Genomic DNA, 17,970 nt, shown 5'->3' with positions numbered 1-17,970 from the left:
AACTACAGATAAGTGTGTTCAGCCCAACTAGTTTATCTCATTACAGCAGTTTGATGTTTCCCTTTGAATCCCCCTGAAGATCCTGACAGTGAAGCACGTACATAATACTCCAGCCTTTCAACTCTGAGCTTATTTAGTTCTATTAATACACTGAAATCTCATTTGTGTCATGAAGAAAGTCTTTAATCAAACAGAATTCAAAGATCAGAAACATTTCATATATGGAGTTAAACATGAATCATTGTTTCAACAACATATTTATTGTTGTCATAAACAGACAAGAAGACAACAACAAACTGCTCCTCCCATTCAACACATGTCAGTCCATATCCCAGCAAACTAAATCATCTCCATTTACACATCAAATAGAAACATGAATCACTTGTAATGATTAGAAACTTGATAGAATTTCAAATCTAGTTTGGGGAGTCATTCAGTGAGAAACAGTGAAATGATTTTCCATGTGAAAAGGTGGACAGCAGAAACAGAAAGAAACAGTGAAACTAAAAGAGAAACAAAGAGCTTTGGAACAACAAGGCAGCAGGAGGACAGCTGCAGTTTAACAGCTTCAACTCACTGACAGGAAACAACATTAGAAACATCATCATCCTCAACTCATCTGCTGCACTGACACTGACACCTTCAACGGACACACGTTCAGTTTATCATCAGTGTTAATATACGGAAACATCCTGTGAGTGAAAGTGTGTGTGAAGGTGTGTATGTGTGTGTTAGTATCAGGATCAGAGAACGACAGCTTTCCTCTGTTCCAGTCCAGATTCACTCTGATCCTCTGGAGCTTCTTCTCTACTGAGAGATCGGTAAACGATGATGGTGACAGTGTGTAGTACATACCTAAACTGCACCATATTATCCATAATCCAGACTTTATCAGTCCCTTCCTCTGCACAGACTCTGCCAAAACACCCAGTTCCCACACTGTACCGTCTCCAACTTCAACATCCCAGCTGTGAGTCCCTGAGTTAAAGCCCTCAGAGCCCAGGACAGAGATATAATTATCAAACCTCTCTGGATTATCAGGAAGCTGCTGCTTCTCTCCTCCTCTCACACTGGTCAGATCTTCAGACAGGATGAGTTCTGGATGAGCAGTGTTTGGGTCCAGAATGAGAGGAGTGTAGGAGACCATGTCCTTCATGTTGTTCCAGATGTTGAAGGTCAGGTTGCCCAGGTGTTTGGCCTGGTCTATCAGAGCTCCTGAGGGCAGCTGTGGATCATCCAGCAGGGGGCAGCGCTGGACTCTTTCCACTGCAGCCTTGTAGTTGTGCAGGAATGAGACGTCTTCAGCTCTCAGCTCCTCCTCTGTGGCTCTGACTGTGTCTGAAAGAGCTGCTATCTCTCTGCTCAGAGCCTCCATCTTCTCCTTCATCATCCCACTCTTCTGCTCCTCTTCCTCCCTCAGTGCAGCCAGCCTGGCCTCCTCTTCCTCTGCTAGAAACTGCTGAAGCTTCTTAAACTGCTCCTTAATCTGCCTCTCTGTGTGTCGGGCCTGGACCTTAATGTGTTCTGCTGTTTGATCAAACTTCACTTGAACTTCTTCACAAACCTTTAACTTCTTCTTTAAGGGCTCCAGAGTTTCCTGAAGTTCCTTCTTGTGTTGTTGTGCAGCTTCATCGATGGGTCTGAATCTGTGATTGGTGTGTTTTTCTGAGTCTCTGCAGACGACACACGCTGGCTGCTGATGGTCCAGACAGAAGAGTTTGAGTTTCTCAGAGTGCAGACTGCAGAGAGCCTCTGAAGCTCTCTGATCTCTCTCCTGTAAGAACGACTCACACAGGTTCTTTAAAGCTCGGTTTAAAGGTGGATCATCCACTGATATTTCCTTACAAACTGGACACTCACGTTCCCGCTTTTTTCTCCACCATCTCTTCAGACAGTCTTTACAGAAGTTGTGGCTACATGACAGAAGAACAGGATCTCTGAAGACCTCCTGACAGACCGGACAGCAGAGATCCTCCTCTGATCTGGAAGCCATTGAGTCTGTGAGTGAAGCTGAAAACAGCAGACAGGAAGTACAGTCAGTCCTGGCTCCCCTCCCTCCTCTACCACCTTCACTGAAACTTCCTTTGAGTCGTGTTTTTGCTCAAACTCACATTCAGTGTGTGGAGCGTCAGCAGCTTGAAGCAGCAGTGTTGGAGTTTTCCACTTTTCTCTCCTGTAGCTGGACTCACTCAGAGGAAGCTGCTAGTTTGGTCTGAAGCCTTAAACAGGGGAAATAGTGAGGAGAGGTGAAAGAGCGGCACAGACGCGCAGCTCTCACTCTCACTCGTCTGTATTGAGTTTCAGAAGCAATACAACCAAAACAATATTCTTATGGATGCACTCAGTCTCAGGACAACTGTATCCAAACTAAGTCACTATTGTTCGCTGCATTAGCTGATGAGAATACTTTAGATAACATGAACTGTAGCATTAGACAAAAACATATTTTTAACTCGCACATGTTAGCTGACACAGTCACTAACTTTCCACAGCAATGAAATAATACTTTAAGTACTGCATGTCTTTCAGTAGTTAACTTATACAGATAGTAACAGAAAAATCTTCACACAATATGGCGGAGTAATAGCGAAAACTAGCATACGCAGCAACAGAGATTAACTGGAACTTCTCAGCAAAATAGTCCGCAATTCACATCTTCCGCTACAATGAACAATGATAACAACGTAATAATCAACAGTAACACACATTTATACAGATTTGTGCATGACAGTTACCTTAAACAGGGGAAATAGTGAGGAGAGGTGAAAGAACGGCACAGACACGCAGCTCTCACTCGTCTGTATTGAGTGAAGGAGGAAGCGCGCGAACCCACCTACTGGAGCCCTGAGGCATTAACAATGGATCGACGCACAATCAACCCAGGCAAAACTTTCACTACTTATCTCCCTCTATATTCCCACTGCATATTCTATTCGAAAACAGTCAAAGCAACCAATAAAACATTAATAAGGGCATGACATGAAATGTAAGGAACAGAGATGTACAACTTCAAAACTAATCAAATTTATGATCCACCACATGTGCGTCTCTCTGCACTGAGGACGAAGAACTTCCTGTTTCCTGGTTCGTAGCATTTCAGTGACATAAAAGCAGGAACTTCATTCACTTCATTCAGAGTGTGGCAGAGTGCAGATGTTTATTGCAGATCAGAAACGAAACCTTTTTTCAAGCGTAGAAAATAAAATGTGACTCCAAGAGCGTAGATTTGGTTTTGGCATTGGTGGGGACGGATGATTCAACCACCGAACACTGCCCTGTTCCTTTTTTCCCCCCTTTTTGTCTTTGCTTCTTGATAAAAAAGGAGAAATATACTTGCCTACATATGCTATTCTAAATGCTTTTAAACCATTTAAAATTACAATTCATAGTTTTATTTGTGAAATATATAATGTTAAATGACTGACTAAGTATTTTAGCCTTTAGTTTACTTCAGCCATATTTTATATAAATCAGGTATCATACAAAAATAAAAATAGCTTCAAATACAGTCATGACAATAAAAGAATATGACTTTAAGGACTTAACAACATTAGTTCAGTAATACCAACATCTCTTATACATTAGCACTAAGGGAACACTGAATGACCTGGTGGGTTTTGTCCATAAAACTACTCGTCTAAGATTACCACAAAGTAAAAGATCTCTCAGCAAAATTATGCAACAGTTTAGGCACTATTGCCCCGATCAAATCAGTGAGCTGGGATATTTTACTGTAAACATGAACTACTGTTACGGCAACAGACATGGACTACTGGTGCCCCACACAACAACTCAATGTCCACAACTGTCTCACCTGGGACTCTCCACCCCCATCTGCCTCTGGATCAAGGACTTCCTGACAAATAGACCACAGTCTGTCAGACTCGGCCCCCACCGGTCCAGCACCATCACACTCAGCACCGGGTCTCCACAAGGATGTGTTTTGAGTCCCCTCCTGTTTACGCTCTACACACTGCTCCCCTACCCATCTCTCAAACACCATCATAAAGTTCGCGGATGACACCACAGTGTCGTTGGACTCATCTCAAGGGGGGATGAGTCAGACTACAGAGATGAGGTCAACAGACTGACTGAGTGGTGTTCAGTTAACAACCTCCAACTGAACACCACGAAAACTAAAGAACTTATCTTGGACTTCAGGAAGGGCAGAGCAGACCCGGCCCCACTTTACATTCACGGGAACTGTGTGGAGAGGGTACACTCCATGAGGTTTCTGGGCGTGCACATCTCTGATGACCTCTCCTGGACTGCAAATACCATGGCGGTGGTAAAAAGGCCCAGCAGCGTCTCCACTTTCTGAGAGTGCTCAGGAGGAACAACCTGGAGGAGAGGCTGCTGGTGACATTTTACAGAGCCACCATAGAGAGCATCCTAACGTACGGCATAACAACATGGTATGCAGGGTGCTCAGCTGCAGACAGGAAAGTACTGCAGAGGGTCATCAACACAGCCCAGAAGATCATTGGCTGCTCTCTGCCCAGCCTGGAGGTCACTGCAAACTCTCGGTACCTCAGCAGAGCTGGCAATATCATCAAGGACCACTCTCACCCCAGCAACCAACTGTTTGAACTATTACCGTCAGGCCGACGGTACAGGTCACATAAAACCAGGACAAACAGATTCAGGGACAGCTTCTTTCCCAGAGCTATCACCGTAGTAAATAAGCACAAAAACAATTGAACCTATACCATACAGTCACTGTCATTATATTATGCTGCTATTCATACTGTCATTATATTAATGCTGCTATCCTGTATATATTGTACATACTATTGTTTGAGTACTTACGATTTTTTTTTGTACTTTTTATATTTTACATTACATTTATTATTGAAACTTGCACCAAGGGAGTGGCACTCCAATTTCGTTGTACTCTGTACAATGACAATAAAGGCTATTCTATTCTATTCTATTCACTATGTGAAGAAAACCAAGATTACCTCATGATATTTTGTCTCAAAAATGAACCCTATGAATAGGTTAATTTCTGTCTGTGGGTTTTTTTATAGTAAAAAATACAACTAGGATTTTAAGTTCTTTGTGTGTCTTCAGATCAGTAACTGCACAACAGGCAGCACTATTAGTTCTCTCAGTCTCAGAGCAGCATTTCTCATTTTGATTGAAACTGTCAGAGAAAACGGAGCCTCGAGCAGCCAGGATATTAGTTTACAGAGGCTGTTGAAATTATATGTCTAACGTTAAAATTTTGGTGACACAATAATTTCATCCTAATGGCACTGACGAGATATAAATGTAAATGAACCGCCCCATGTTGTGTAGCTTTCTGGATTTTATACTTATTGGGCTTCATATTTATTTATTATACAGGCTATACAGTACATAAGATCAAAACTCACATGTTTTATGTAACTAAAGTGTGTAATCATGTGGGCTACAGACAATAATTAAGTTATAGACTATATATAGTCTATAACTTAATTATTGTCTGTAGCATGGGCTGTATATGAAAAACGTGTATACTTACTGCATTTGAATCATTTTAACCATATGTAACCACCTGCATATGTGTTTGGGGGGAAAAAAAGGCTTTGATTTTGCCACCCAATTCGATTTCTTTGCCACCCTAAGAAAACTTCTCTAGATCCGCCCCTGGAAGCGGGTGAATAAAGTCACCCAGTCACTAGCTGTGCCATTACCCAGCATACATCACTCCCTCCATAAATGCAATAAACCATACAAAAGTAATAGCCTATAATTAATGTATCTGCTGTTTCTCAGGTAGTTGCTTACATTTTATAATTTATTGTGTTCAGTATACGTCACTACAATGCGATTTCGAAAATGTATAAATATACGGACAACAGGCTCTTCCGTGGCAATCTCTTGTCGTCAATAAACAACGTTTAGGGAGCTCGATAGGTGAAGCAGAGGAAGCCTGACCATGCGTCACACATTTGACAAGTTGGGAGAGAGAACGTGTTGGACGAAGAGGCAGCTGTGCAGCTCAATACCATTTTCTTCTGTCTGTGATAAGATTGCTTTCAGAGCCCAAGCAAGGGGGAGGGTGCATCCAACCTCCTCGGCTGTAATTGGTCCAGCCCAGAGTCGAACATGACGAATTGGCCAATCCACCGCCTTTCATTGTTTATACCGTTACAAAAGATCCCCCTTCCAAAAAACAAAGAACAAAAACACATCTGCTTATAAAAACAAAAATCACCATCGGCCCAGTGGAGACTGAATTTTTTGTCATTTTTCTACAAAACTTAACAAGTATGAAAAAAGTGTTTTTCATGGGGTTTTTTCCAAACCACGAAAGTGTTTACCCTGCAACACTGCATTTTGCAAAACTTACGTCTGTCCATCGTACAGTCAGACTTAGAAACAACAACGCACAGACATCCGAGCTCCATATATTGGATGTTAAGCTTAAAGTAGGAATGCTTTACCAACATTCAGAGATGAACTTGCACACTTGCTTTATTTCTCTGGGATAGCCTACTGTACTCTGAGATGAAATGCCGGTTTGGCAGCATCTAGCGAGACTTCAAATGCTTTCAGTGGGAAGTAAACATCCAGACTGCCAACAGGTGTTGCACACAACAGCCGCTCTATCATGTGACGCACACTGCTTCGACTTGCTAAGGTCATGAGCCGGGTTACGCCATGTGGCAAGTTTTGTGAGGTGCTTTTGTGATACTTAATGGATTGGATTACATTTTATTTCTCCCCCGATATCCGATCCAATAATTTAGTTCAGGATCGGACTGATACATATCGGTATTGGTCCATCTCTAATATTAAGTATGATATTAATTATTATTAAATGTATGTTTGTGTGTAAAGTTACACATAATTATATATATTAAGTTGTCAGCAAATGGGTTGCAAATCCTGTTACTGCATTAAATATGACTGAAATGTACAAGACTAAAATTAATCAAACCCAGATAACAATACCTTTTGTTTGATCCTGATTATTTGATCATTTGTATTAACCACACTGATGGTGTAAACAGTAAGCAGTGGACTGATAGCTTCCACAGATAGAGAAAAACTCTGGGTGGATCTGGATCTGGTCCATACAGGTGTAGAAACAAGTGGTGGTTATGGGCTACAGTCTAAATCTAATGTTTTTAATCTCTCATGGCTGTTTGTCCTATAGCAACAACTACAAGATTATGCATTTGTATTGTGAGAGGTAAGAAGTCAGTTACTGCAAGCTACTAAAATCTAGGTGATGTCATTTAAGTCAGTGAGGGTTTATTTATTAAATATTACGTGCACACTGGGACTGGGCCAAAAAATACACAGAGATGCACCACCTTAAATTTACAGTGGGTAATTTTTTTTTTTTACCACTGTGTGCAGCTATTGTGTGAGTTCATGACAGTACTTTGACATTTCACAGGATGTTTCCTACCAAAAAATGGTTTCTTTCTTATCGCAGGACTTTTATTTGTTCTTTTCTTGCCAAACAGCTCATTTAAGTGAGAGTCTGATTTGAATGTCGTCTGTGCTCGAGGCTGGAAGAGAGGTAACAGTCAATAAAACTGACATGTTGTGAAATGTTTCACCAGTAGGTGTCAGTAGACTGCAGTCAACTGGGATCTGTTTTCTTACCCCTCCGAATTCAACCACATAGTCCTATCATGTTTCTATTACTGTGGGCACCAGATCCAGATGCATGCGGAGGTTTTTCCACATCCGTGGAAGGCTTGTGTTTTTTAAACTGTCTTAGAAGTGGATGTGACTTTGCTGGACTCTGACACTCAGTGAATGAACTCATATAATGTGAAAAAATAATGAAACTTTGTCAGAGATAAAGTGGGATTTTATTATGACACATAAGCCTTACATTCAACCTGGGTTACAATAACATGTTTTTCATATATCTTTTAGCATGTGAACTATAAGCTGAAAAAAGTTTGAGATAAAAAAAAGAACAGTTTAAGCTCTTTATCAGTGGAGTACAACAATGCATTTTTAAATCTGTTATATCTGTGACAGTTTATGTTCCTACAGATGTGGTAATCTCAAGTCGACCCTAAGATTTAACCCTTTAGAGCCGGTCGGCGTGGGCACGCTCTGTTTTGCGTAACTATTTTTAATCCCGGTAGCTCTGCAACCACGTAAGCTAGTGCAATAATTTTTTTTGCATCAGCTTGTCCTAGGTCACAGTTTCCTTCCACATATAGCTTTGCAAAAACTGCATAAAAAGCACTTGGAGCAACAAAAACATAATATTCCAGAAACACGCTTTACCGATCCGATCAGCTGTTCATAATACTTCCTACGTTGGAACAGACGTCAGCGCGAACTTTTGCATGTCCACCATTACTTGCTCGAAACCGGAAGTGATGTCATTTTCGCGGAAATGTATTTTTTTTTACCATCAGAGCCTCAGGGCCTATACTGGTGTTTTTAAAAGTTATCTTTGACTTTATGACGTTCTGTGTCATTTCTGGGATGCTTAGGACTCATATTGCACTGCTGGAAATAGCTTATTTTGATGCATATGCTGCTTTTTTGCAAATTTGCACTATAATATTTATTTTTGTTTTTCCTGCAGTATATAAAAATTGGTGTATTTCAAAAATAAAACTATGAAGACACTCAAAATAAATTTCCTGTGGTGGGAAACTATTTTGTGCAACTTTTTTGTATTTACAGTTTTGCGAGATAAGCTTCTTAAATTTCTCTAACTACAAATATATGTTAAAAAACCAAAAACGATTTTCAATTTTTTTTGTAGTTTATTGCACTTTTTTGCAATTCATGTAATTACTATGCACTTAATACATACATATTATTAAAATCTGGGCTATAATTGTTGTATTGATGTATAGCAACTTGAAATGCTCCCAAAAATGGCACTACAACATGTAAAAATATAATATAAGCTCTGGCGGTCTTGGGCTACATCCACACGTACACGGGGTTTTTTTGAAAACTGAGATTTTCTGTTTTTGTTTTAAAAAATAACCCCGTCCACATGTAAAGGCAGAAATGAAGGAAAACGCTGCTAGGAACATGCCAAAGCATTTTTAAAAATCTCCGTTTTCAGTGACTAAAAACGCGGTTCTATGGTAGGTCTTAAAGGGTTAAGAGTTAGTTTTTTCTCTTCTGCTTATTTAAGGTTTTTTTTTTTTGTAGTGCTTTCATGATTGCCCTGGTTAACCTGGGGTTAACATCACAGTGGTATAAACTGTGAGTAATGCCTTAAGTTAAAGTCTGCAAACATACAGACGCACGAAAATATTCAAGAGAACTTTGTGAGACCTCAGGCCTCCAGTTTTACTCTGAGACAACGTTCAACCTTCATGTCTGAGCAGGAACATTGGGATTTGACCTTTTACTGTCATTGATAAAAAGTTATATATTAAACACAATTGTAGTACAAAGCATAACTGCAACATGCGTATAAAATACTTCCCAGCACCAGTTTAACTAAACATGTATAAGTTTCTCTGGAGTTTTCAGTCAGCTGTCTTCTCTCAACCTTCCTGTTTCCACTACAGCTGCTCTTTTTTAGATTGTAGAAATCACATTCAGGCCTTTTACATTTGAAAACTTCTGATTTCAACATAAACCTCAACCTTACAGAGAGAGAAAAAAGGAAACAAAAAACTTGAGCATCAAAAATATTTATGGTCATGGATCTGGAACAATGTTACATGATTTATTACTCAGTGTAAAAATCCACAAAGTACTTACTCACTTAATAATAGAAAAATAGTCCCTATTTTCATGAGTTCACTCCAGCCAAGCTAATGAAACAAACCAAATTGTCAGTGTGGGCAAGATGTAAATGTTCTATTGTCAAGTTATTGAATAAGAAAAGGAGCCGCACAAGGCAATAAAATTTTTTAAATATGTATCTCTTGCTTTATATTACTTTCTGTATACCTGCCCACATCGATGCATCGTTTTCAATCAAATAGCTGTTTTATTACTTGAAATAAAAAAAACTGAACACGTAAAAACCCTTTAAATTATAACTAGAAGAAAGCTGAAAGCTACAAACACAAAAGTAGACAAACATGTTAACACAGGAGAAAATACAAGTCAAAAACTAAGATCACAACAGTAACTATGGTAACACCAGCACAAGCTTTACCCATCACCTGCTCTGCTTACTACAGTTAGGTCTCTGTGACTCTGTCTGCTCCTACAAAGTAACAGTCAAGTTAAAATGACAGATACGAGGACATCCAGCATGCTTTGAAACTGCACTCCATTGAAAGCGATGAACCAAATTTCTATCAGATAAGGTTTGGGACTGTTATGGTCTCATTCATGGCTGTTACAGTTATTAAACAGCAGAAGTAGAAACAGGACATAAACAGTACAATGTTTTGCTGTCCTCCTGACCTCCTCAAGCAGATCTCTGGCTCTCCTCACTTTCTACTCCATCATTTGTGTAAGTCAGCAGAGGTTGCTGTCAGATGAAACAGAACTATGGATCCTAACAAACTGCACACAGACAAAGCCTGTGCAGTGACGTCCACAGAAGGACAGAGTCTAAAGTGTTGAAAGAGACGCTGCAAAACAAAACAAGAGACTAGAGCCTATCAGGAAAACTAGTGAGTGGACCTCTGATTAAAGACTTTCTACCAAACTACAACTGCAGCTGAACAAATGAGCTGTTGGTGGAACTTTACACTCTGAAATATTGAAAGATTTAAAGGATGAGACAGCTCAGCACAGCATGTTATTAACTTCACACATGAAGTTGTTCAGTCCAGTCAGTCTTCAGTTTTGCAGCCACCGTCCACATCCTGCTTCTTTGACTGGTCGTCACGGTAACTCTGGAGTTTCCTCCAACGAATCCTGAAGTCTGTCAGTCCTTCTGACAGCATGAGGCCTGACAGCTGGACAAAATGTGCAGATGATGAAAAACATGAAGCATAGTTTGAACTTGTGTCAAGTTTGTGTTGGTGACTGAACTGCTGACCTGCTGTGAAACCTGCTGCTGGATCTCTGTGCTGTGCATGTCTGCCTCTGACTGAAGCTTCATTTTCACCACTGTTTGCTTTGTCACTGCTAAAAATGAACCACATATAAAACACAAACATTAGTGTTTTACATGATGACAGGATCTTACAGTGTTTGCATTCTGGACCTCACCTGTGAAACAGAAAAAACAGGCTCTGATACCACAGTTGCAATCACCCAATTCCCCTGACATTAAATAAAATCCTCCACAGTATTCAACTGAACCGTAGTTATCAGGCTGACCAGAGATCCAGTTAGTGAATGTGGAGGTTGTGTTGTCAGACCAGGAGGCCCAGGGATCCCTGTAGAGACCAATCCACACATACTGAACCCCTGATCCATTCAAAGTGAGCGTGATGTTGGATTTCTCCTCTTTGCTTCTTATACTGGTCAGGTCTGTGTGGTATGTCCTGCAGTACGACTGAGCCGCTGACCAGGAGCGGCTCTCCATCACTAAGATGTAACTTGTACTGCTGGCTGTAAAAGATTAAAAGAAACAAAGAATAAAAAAAAAAAACATGTTATGAATATCATGAAATTTTAGGGTAACTATGGTAACAAATGTTTTTTCCTACCATTGTAACAGAGGAAAGGGTAAGAATCTCCACAGGGTCTATCATCCATCTGTGTTTGTCCCTGAAGAGCCACACAGTATTCATTTGCATTTACACAGTCTGGTTGGCCGTTAGCCCAGATCAGAAACTCATGTGTGCTGCCAACATAAAAAAGTTTTCCCTCCATGGACCACTTCCAGCTGTAATGATCATCATAGAGCCCTATCCAAACCCAAGCATTGATCCTTGGTGAAATTGAGAGAAGCAGTTGGTTGATGTTGCTGTTGTAGATGGTGACCAAGTCAGTGAAGTGTTCTCTGCAGTAACTCTGAGCTTCAGTCCAGGTCATCAGCTGGTTCACAAAGTGGTATTCTCTGGAGTGGGGAGGAAGAGTGGAAAGTCCTCCTGAGAAAAATAAAACAGGTTTTATTGTGGAAACTGGGCTGTTAGACAAACCACTGAAAAAGACTGAAAATACAATATAAATAGTCATGCTTAATGGAGGTTTATCAGAGGCAGAAAGTAAAAAGCAAAAATAATTTGTTATAGTTATATTACCTAGATTATTGAGATATTTTACTTTCTTATCTTACATTTTTACAGAGATTTCTGTCCTTTTAGTTTATATAATATTTAGTTTATCACATTTCTCCGTTCAACACATTTGATTGAAGTTTCTTTTTCATATCACTGCATAAAAGAAGGTCCTGCTGGTGAAAGAGCTATATTTTAATTCTATTTCTTTTTCTCTTCTCTGTACTCAAAATGCAACAATTATGTTTAGTGCAACCATTACAACATTTTTGGAACATCACTTTTTTTGTTTATCAAAGAAAAAAAAAAAAAAAAATATATATATATATATATATATATATATAGTTTTTAATTGGTGATGTACAGAAATTCAAAGATCTAGACATTAATGCTCAAAAAACATCTCACACAACATATCAATATTAACGCAAACGATTGCCTCAGTTGTTGAGTACTAGTAAATTTAACAGCTTAACCCTCTGGGGTCCATGGTGTAATTGGCTACTTTTTGACTACTTTTGATTTTACCTCTATATTTCACCTTTAAAATATGTTTTTTTGTCCGTGTTTGGTATCAGTATTTTCAGCACAACCTCAAATATCTGAAATTTGAGTTATTTTTTCATTTTGTCATACTATATGAGCATAGTTGATCTAAATTCAGACAAAGAATTCAAAATCCGAGTAGAAAAAAGTTATATTTTTTACTGTAAAACCAACAAACTTGTTTAATGAATTATTTTCATACCGTATTTTCACAACCATAAGGCGCACTTAAAAGTCTTAGATTTTCTTCAAAAAGTACGGCGCGCCCTATAGCGCAGTGCGCCCTGTGTGTTGTAATGAGGACGTAGTAGAGAACACAATGAGAACGCTAAAGGGAGAAGCGTTTCGACGGTCACCTTTCGGCTAAAAGCAGTTTCACTTTCACTTTTTATGAAACGGTGCCATTTTTCCATCCGGACCAGGACTACGGTAGTGCAGCAACTTCCAGCGGATTATAAGGAAAAGCTGGCCATCTTCCGCTCCTACTGCAGCAAACACATCGGCGACAAACACATCCAGCGATGGATGACCGATGGAGACCACAGTTTCACCAAGAGTGGAAGGCAGCGCCGGGCGAGTTACGCCACAATTTGCCAATGGATTGTAGATGCTTGGGCTAACATGTCTGCTGGCACTGTTGTTCGAGCTTTCGCAAAAGCCGGCATCATTTCCGAGGAGCCGCACGGCACGGAAAGTGACTCTGACAGTGAAGAAAGTGAACCTGGCATGTTTGATGGAGATTTAGCGCAGCTGTTCAATTCAGACACAGAGGATGAGGACTTCGATGGGTTTGATTGATGATAAAAATGTGAGTACCAAACTTTGTTTTGCTCCTGCTTTATTTTTAAATACGCACACTTGTATGCTTGTGTGTTGTTGATGATGACGATTACTGGTAATAAAAATGTGAGTAAGGTACCGAACTCAGGTTTGCTCCCGCTTTATTTTTAAATACTCATACGGTACTTGTATGCGCCCTATGATCCAGTGCGCCTTATGTGTGTGTTAAATACAGTAATGGCACACATAACTGAGACTGCGCCTTTTAGCACAGTGCGTCTTATGGTCGTGAAAATACGGTAACTTGAAATACAAATAGAAATTGTACATTTCTAAAAATTATGCACAAGTTTTGCAAACACCAAAGTTGTTTGGTACTATTGACCTACAAATGCAGCCATGGCCTCAGTTTTTTATATAACCATTTAAATCTATTTCCAGAACAATCAGCTGGGCTGCATCAAATAAGAAGGCACACAAATTATTTGTGCCAGTCCAAAAAATGTAGTTTGTGTTCAGTATAAGACAAAGGAGAACAGCACAGGCCTAAACCCTGCAGGTCTGACTGCAGGAGGTGCATCAGTCCAGTTTTCCAAGTGGAATCAGAGTTTACACTGGAATCTGCCTTTGACGGCTTTTTTAGAGCAAATATGAAATTCAGCAGTCTAACTGACACACAACACAATAATGGATTGGATTTATATAGCGCTTTTCAAGGCACCCAAAGCGCTTTACAATACCACTATTCATTCACTCTCACATTCATACACTGGTGGAGGCAGCTACAGTTGTAGCCACAGCTGCCCTGGGGCAGACTGACAGAAGCGAGGCTGCCATATCGCGCCATCGGCCCCTCTGGCCAACACCAGTAGGGTAAATTGTCTTGCCCAAGGACACAACGACCAGGACAGAGAGGCCAGGGATCGAACCGGCGACCTTCCGGTTACAGATGTGATTCCCAACCCCCTGAGCCACGGTCGCACTACACAACACACTAACTACAGCCTCCAAACACGCTAAACGTCACTAATGTCTCACATGTGAAAACTCGCTCTCTCTCTGTCTTTTGCTCGCCCGCTTTCCGTCGCCGGTGTCACTCCTAAAAACTTCCCCTTCTCCCTAAACAACCAAGTGCCACATGTTGCCTTATCATTTTTTGATTGGCTGACATAGTAAACTCTAACACCAATGGGGAAGGGGCTTATTTTCTTTTTCTTTTTTCACTCACAAGCGGAGAGTGTTTGCTAGCGCTGTCTGTAGAAAACGCAGTTTTTACCGTTCTTCCCGCTGTAAACACCACTGTTTTGTTCAGAAAAAAACATTGCGTGTATTTTTTATCATTTTATTATCATATAATTCAAAAAATGGTATATAGTTTGAAGTCCGCACTTTCAACCCAAGTTGAAATGGAGACTCTGACGCGCTGCATCTTGATTTTGATACACGGGCGCGTCCGCCGACCCCATTATATTTAACCTTAAAACTGCAAGGCGGCAGACAACGCTGCCAAAATGCTGATGGTAAATAAAAAGAGCCCTTTTCCGCAGTGCTGTGATCCCAGCCACTATCCGTGAGTTGGAGGCCCACAGATAATCAGTGGGGTCATGGAGGGTTATCACATTGGTGCTCATTGTGAAAAGTTTGGTGGACAGTGGATCCAGCGAAGCCACCACAAGATGTATTTTGTGTCATCAGCTGAAATGCCACGAAGAGCAAACTGAGCATTGATGTCCCCAAACCACGAAGGAGGGTCATGAAGCCAACAATCTTGGAGCTTAACCACCACAGCAAAAATTACAACGTACGTGAAGACAGAAAACTAAACAGCAGTGGTGTTTGTAGGGTTACTGAAGTTGGGCTAGTTGGTATATAATGTTGTGCTTTTTTTAGGGTCTTGTTCAGATTAAAGAGAACAAGATAAAAGGCATTAAAACATGTTAAAAACACAACAGCCTTAATAAACTTAGTAGTTTGGAACTGGAAGCAGGATTCACAAGATTTAATCACGTCATCGCTTAAAGATCGGATATCCCACCTGCTGTGAATATTTTAATGCGGTACACTTTTTATGATTATCTATTTTAACTGCCATAAAGAAGATGTGACAAGTGATAACATTCATATAAGATATGAAATTGTCTCATGTAAACTGTATATGGTGTTAAATAGGCCTATACTACTGTACTTTAATGTCAGTCATAAGGGTGGTACTTCAAGAGCCATATATTTTATGAGGTGGTACTCATTGTGAAAAGTTTGAGAACCGCTGCCTTCAAGTACTGACAATTAAGGAAATAAAAAAGATAATGCAATACCTAAAAGTAACATTTAGCTAACAGTTATCTTGCTATGCTAACACAGTTAGCAGAAGGAACGGAGGGACATTGGCACTGTCCTCATTTACCAACAAGCAGAAGAGTAAAACCCAACTCTGCATCTTCAACCATAACTTTTTAGTCAGGACTAAGGAAAAAACATGCGGTAAGTAGCTCTGACCAACATATGTAGCTTTAATGTTGTTCACCTTCGCTATAGACACTCACAGTTCACAAGGACTACACGGTGAGCTAGTTCAACCTACTGACATAAGAGGTATGTGAAGTTTGGTGTAGCTTTGTATTATTAGTTCTGAACCCTACTTCGTCAATGTCCAGGATAAGCATTGTATCAATTATAGAGTGAAATCAGTCAGCTAACTTAGTGAAGGTGCTTTTTATGTAATAAATTAAAAAAAGAAATGCTTATGCAACAATGAGGAGGGAAAGAAGTGAAGGTCATCGTAGTTTAGGGAGCTTGGAAAGAAAAGTGTCTGGACTTCTTTAAGTTACTTGAAGACGTTTCACCTCTCATCCGAAAAGCTTCTTACAGTTCTAAAGTCAAATGGGGGAGAGTCCCAGATTTAAGTCCTAAGGGAGTGTCCCCCAAGGGGGTCACAGAAAAGAAGATTAGACACCAACTGTCTGCCATCTATAATCCAGTTTTGAGATCCTTTCCCAGATGCCTTAACGCCCACTCTCATCCTTGGCCTTTTGACCTCAGGAAATTACATGATAGGGTGGGGCTAGGTTTTGACAGCGGCTTCACCTTGGCTGATTGTGACCTACACCCGTTTTCACACCTTGGCTCGTGCGATTAGGTAGAGGATCAATAGGGGGTTCTCGACCCCCTTGGGGGACCCTCCCCTATGACTTTAATTGGGGACTCTCCATCATTTGACCCTAGAACTGAAGAACCTTCTCGGATAAGATGTGAAACGTCTTCAAGCAACTCAAAGAAGTCCAGATGCTTTGCATTCCAAGCTCTTCAGACCATGTATCAGCATTAAACATTAAAAACTAGTTAGTTCAATAGCTACCATAGAAATAGCTGCAAACAGTCATTCAAAAAAATCTAAATTAAATGATTTTAAAAAACCAACATAATTGAAAATTAATGCAGGTATTGTGGTATTAGGAGGTAAAGAATTTCTCCCGGTGCTTGCGGTTGATGTGTTAATAAATACATTTTTTTAAAATGTGCATGTAATTTGGTTACCCAAATGACATCAGTCTGTCTCAATGTGTTTATAGGATATATTTGAAATGTTTAAGATATTAATATTACTGACCTGAGAGCAGCAGGATGACCAGTAAACAGGTTTCTTCCATTCTCTGCTTATGTATAACAGATATAATCATGATTATTATTGTACCATATTTATTACCAAAGATGTTTATTTAAGATTTCTTATCTGCAGTCTAAGTTTCTTAGTATATTTAATTTAATTTCTTTATTTAGGACAGTGCATGTTAATGAACATAAATGTAAAAAATTACATGAATGTAAACATACCAGATTAGAGCCAAGGGCTAATTTCCATCTGTTGTCCATAAACATAAAAAATAGACATAATTCATAAAAAAATCATAATTCATTCATAATAAAAACTCCATCACCAAACTCACACATACACACCATTCTGTTCCCAAATAAAACATTAAAACTATACAACTTGTACATGATCACATCCTTGATTTGTCCATAACCAGTTTTTAACCTGTGCCTTAAACACAGTTTATATGCATGTCCAAAAACATTATATCCAATACTTTTTAAACATGTAAAATCTGTCGTGTCTTTAAAATGGTCTAAATGATCATTTCTAAGTTTTAGAATAATGTTTAGAATATAAAATACACAATAATATAATTTTATAATTAATGATGCATAACTTACCTGACAGCTTATCTTTGCATCTGTGGACTGAAGTTGGCTCTTAAGAAGGTCTGTATTTGGTCTTTTCATATATTTTACTGTCAAATGAGGAAACCAGAAGGGAGTGACGTCTCTGTAGAAACATACATAAATGTTTGATATCTTCAAGTAGGCGTATCTGTAATTTTCAAAAAGGTAACAAGTGGACTTGCAGATATTTTCCATAAAACCTGTGGGGCAACAGGCTTTGTGAGTCAAAACAGTCATCAAATGTTTTTGCAGTGGCACCTCAGTGATTAAAGAAACACACGCAAGGTTACGCTAAAATGATTCTGCTTCACCAACATGCAAACCATTAGGAAAATCAAGCTGTTAAATATGA

General features: G+C 39.6%; 2 protein-coding genes across 3 annotated transcripts; both read right to left on the bottom strand.

The window, feature by feature from the left end:
• Positions 1 to 610: 610 nt before the first annotated feature.
• Positions 611 to 1,993, bottom strand: LOC147333768 (nuclear factor 7, brain-like). Of its 2 annotated transcripts, XM_086287283.1 has the most exons (3): positions 1,760 to 1,993; positions 1,307 to 1,573; positions 611 to 1,273 (listed from the first exon to the last, which is right to left on the bottom strand). In XM_086287283.1, the coding sequence occupies exons 1-3, from the start codon at positions 1,991 to 1,993 to the stop codon at positions 611 to 613; spliced, it is 1,164 nt and encodes a 387-aa protein (XP_086143409.1). The 2 variants fall into 2 exon arrangements, with proteins under 2 accessions (XP_086143409.1, XP_086143408.1); XM_086287282.1 differs by having other exon boundaries at positions 611 to 1,993.
• Positions 1,994 to 10,730: 8,737 nt separating this feature from the next.
• LOC147333767 (putative C-type lectin domain family 20 member A) lies at positions 10,731 to 17,375 on the bottom strand. Its single transcript, XM_086287285.1, has 5 exons — positions 17,002 to 17,375; positions 11,556 to 11,939; positions 11,113 to 11,457; positions 10,940 to 11,028; positions 10,731 to 10,856 (listed from the first exon to the last, which is right to left on the bottom strand). The coding sequence occupies exons 1-5, from the start codon at positions 17,069 to 17,071 to the stop codon at positions 10,731 to 10,733; spliced, it is 1,014 nt and encodes a 337-aa protein (XP_086143411.1). The 5' UTR covers positions 17,072 to 17,375.
• Between the last annotated feature and the right edge of the window lie 595 nt (positions 17,376 to 17,970).

The sequence above is a fragment of the Aulonocara sp. 'chitande type north' Nkhata Bay genome, linkage group LG3 (assembly GCF_057382095.1).
Source record: "Aulonocara sp. 'chitande type north' Nkhata Bay isolate Kocher_YH1m ecotype deep benthic linkage group LG3, A_spYH_male_GT1.1, whole genome shotgun sequence".
NCBI lineage: Eukaryota > Metazoa > Chordata > Actinopteri > Cichliformes > Cichlidae > Aulonocara > Aulonocara sp. 'chitande type north' Nkhata Bay.
This window is presented reverse-complemented; position numbering and strand designations above follow the sequence as displayed.

Excerpts from the sequence above, each read along its gene's own strand:
- LOC147333768 (XM_086287282.1), bottom strand. The coding sequence starts at position 1,993 with ATGGCTTCCAGATCAGAGGAGGATCTCTGCTGTCCGGTCTGTCAGGAG.
- LOC147333767 (XM_086287285.1), bottom strand. The coding sequence starts at position 17,071 with ATGATTATATCTGTTATACATAAGCAGAGAATGGAAGAAACCTGTTTA. Across the intron at positions 11,940-17,001 it reads GGTCATCCTGCTGCTCTCAG|GAGGACTTTCCACTCTTCCT; the intron begins GTCAGTAATATT and ends TATTTTTCTCAG. Across the intron at positions 10,857-10,939 it reads AGCAGCAGGTTTCACAGCAG|CTGTCAGGCCTCATGCTGTC; the intron begins GTCAGCAGTTCA and ends CATTTTGTCCAG.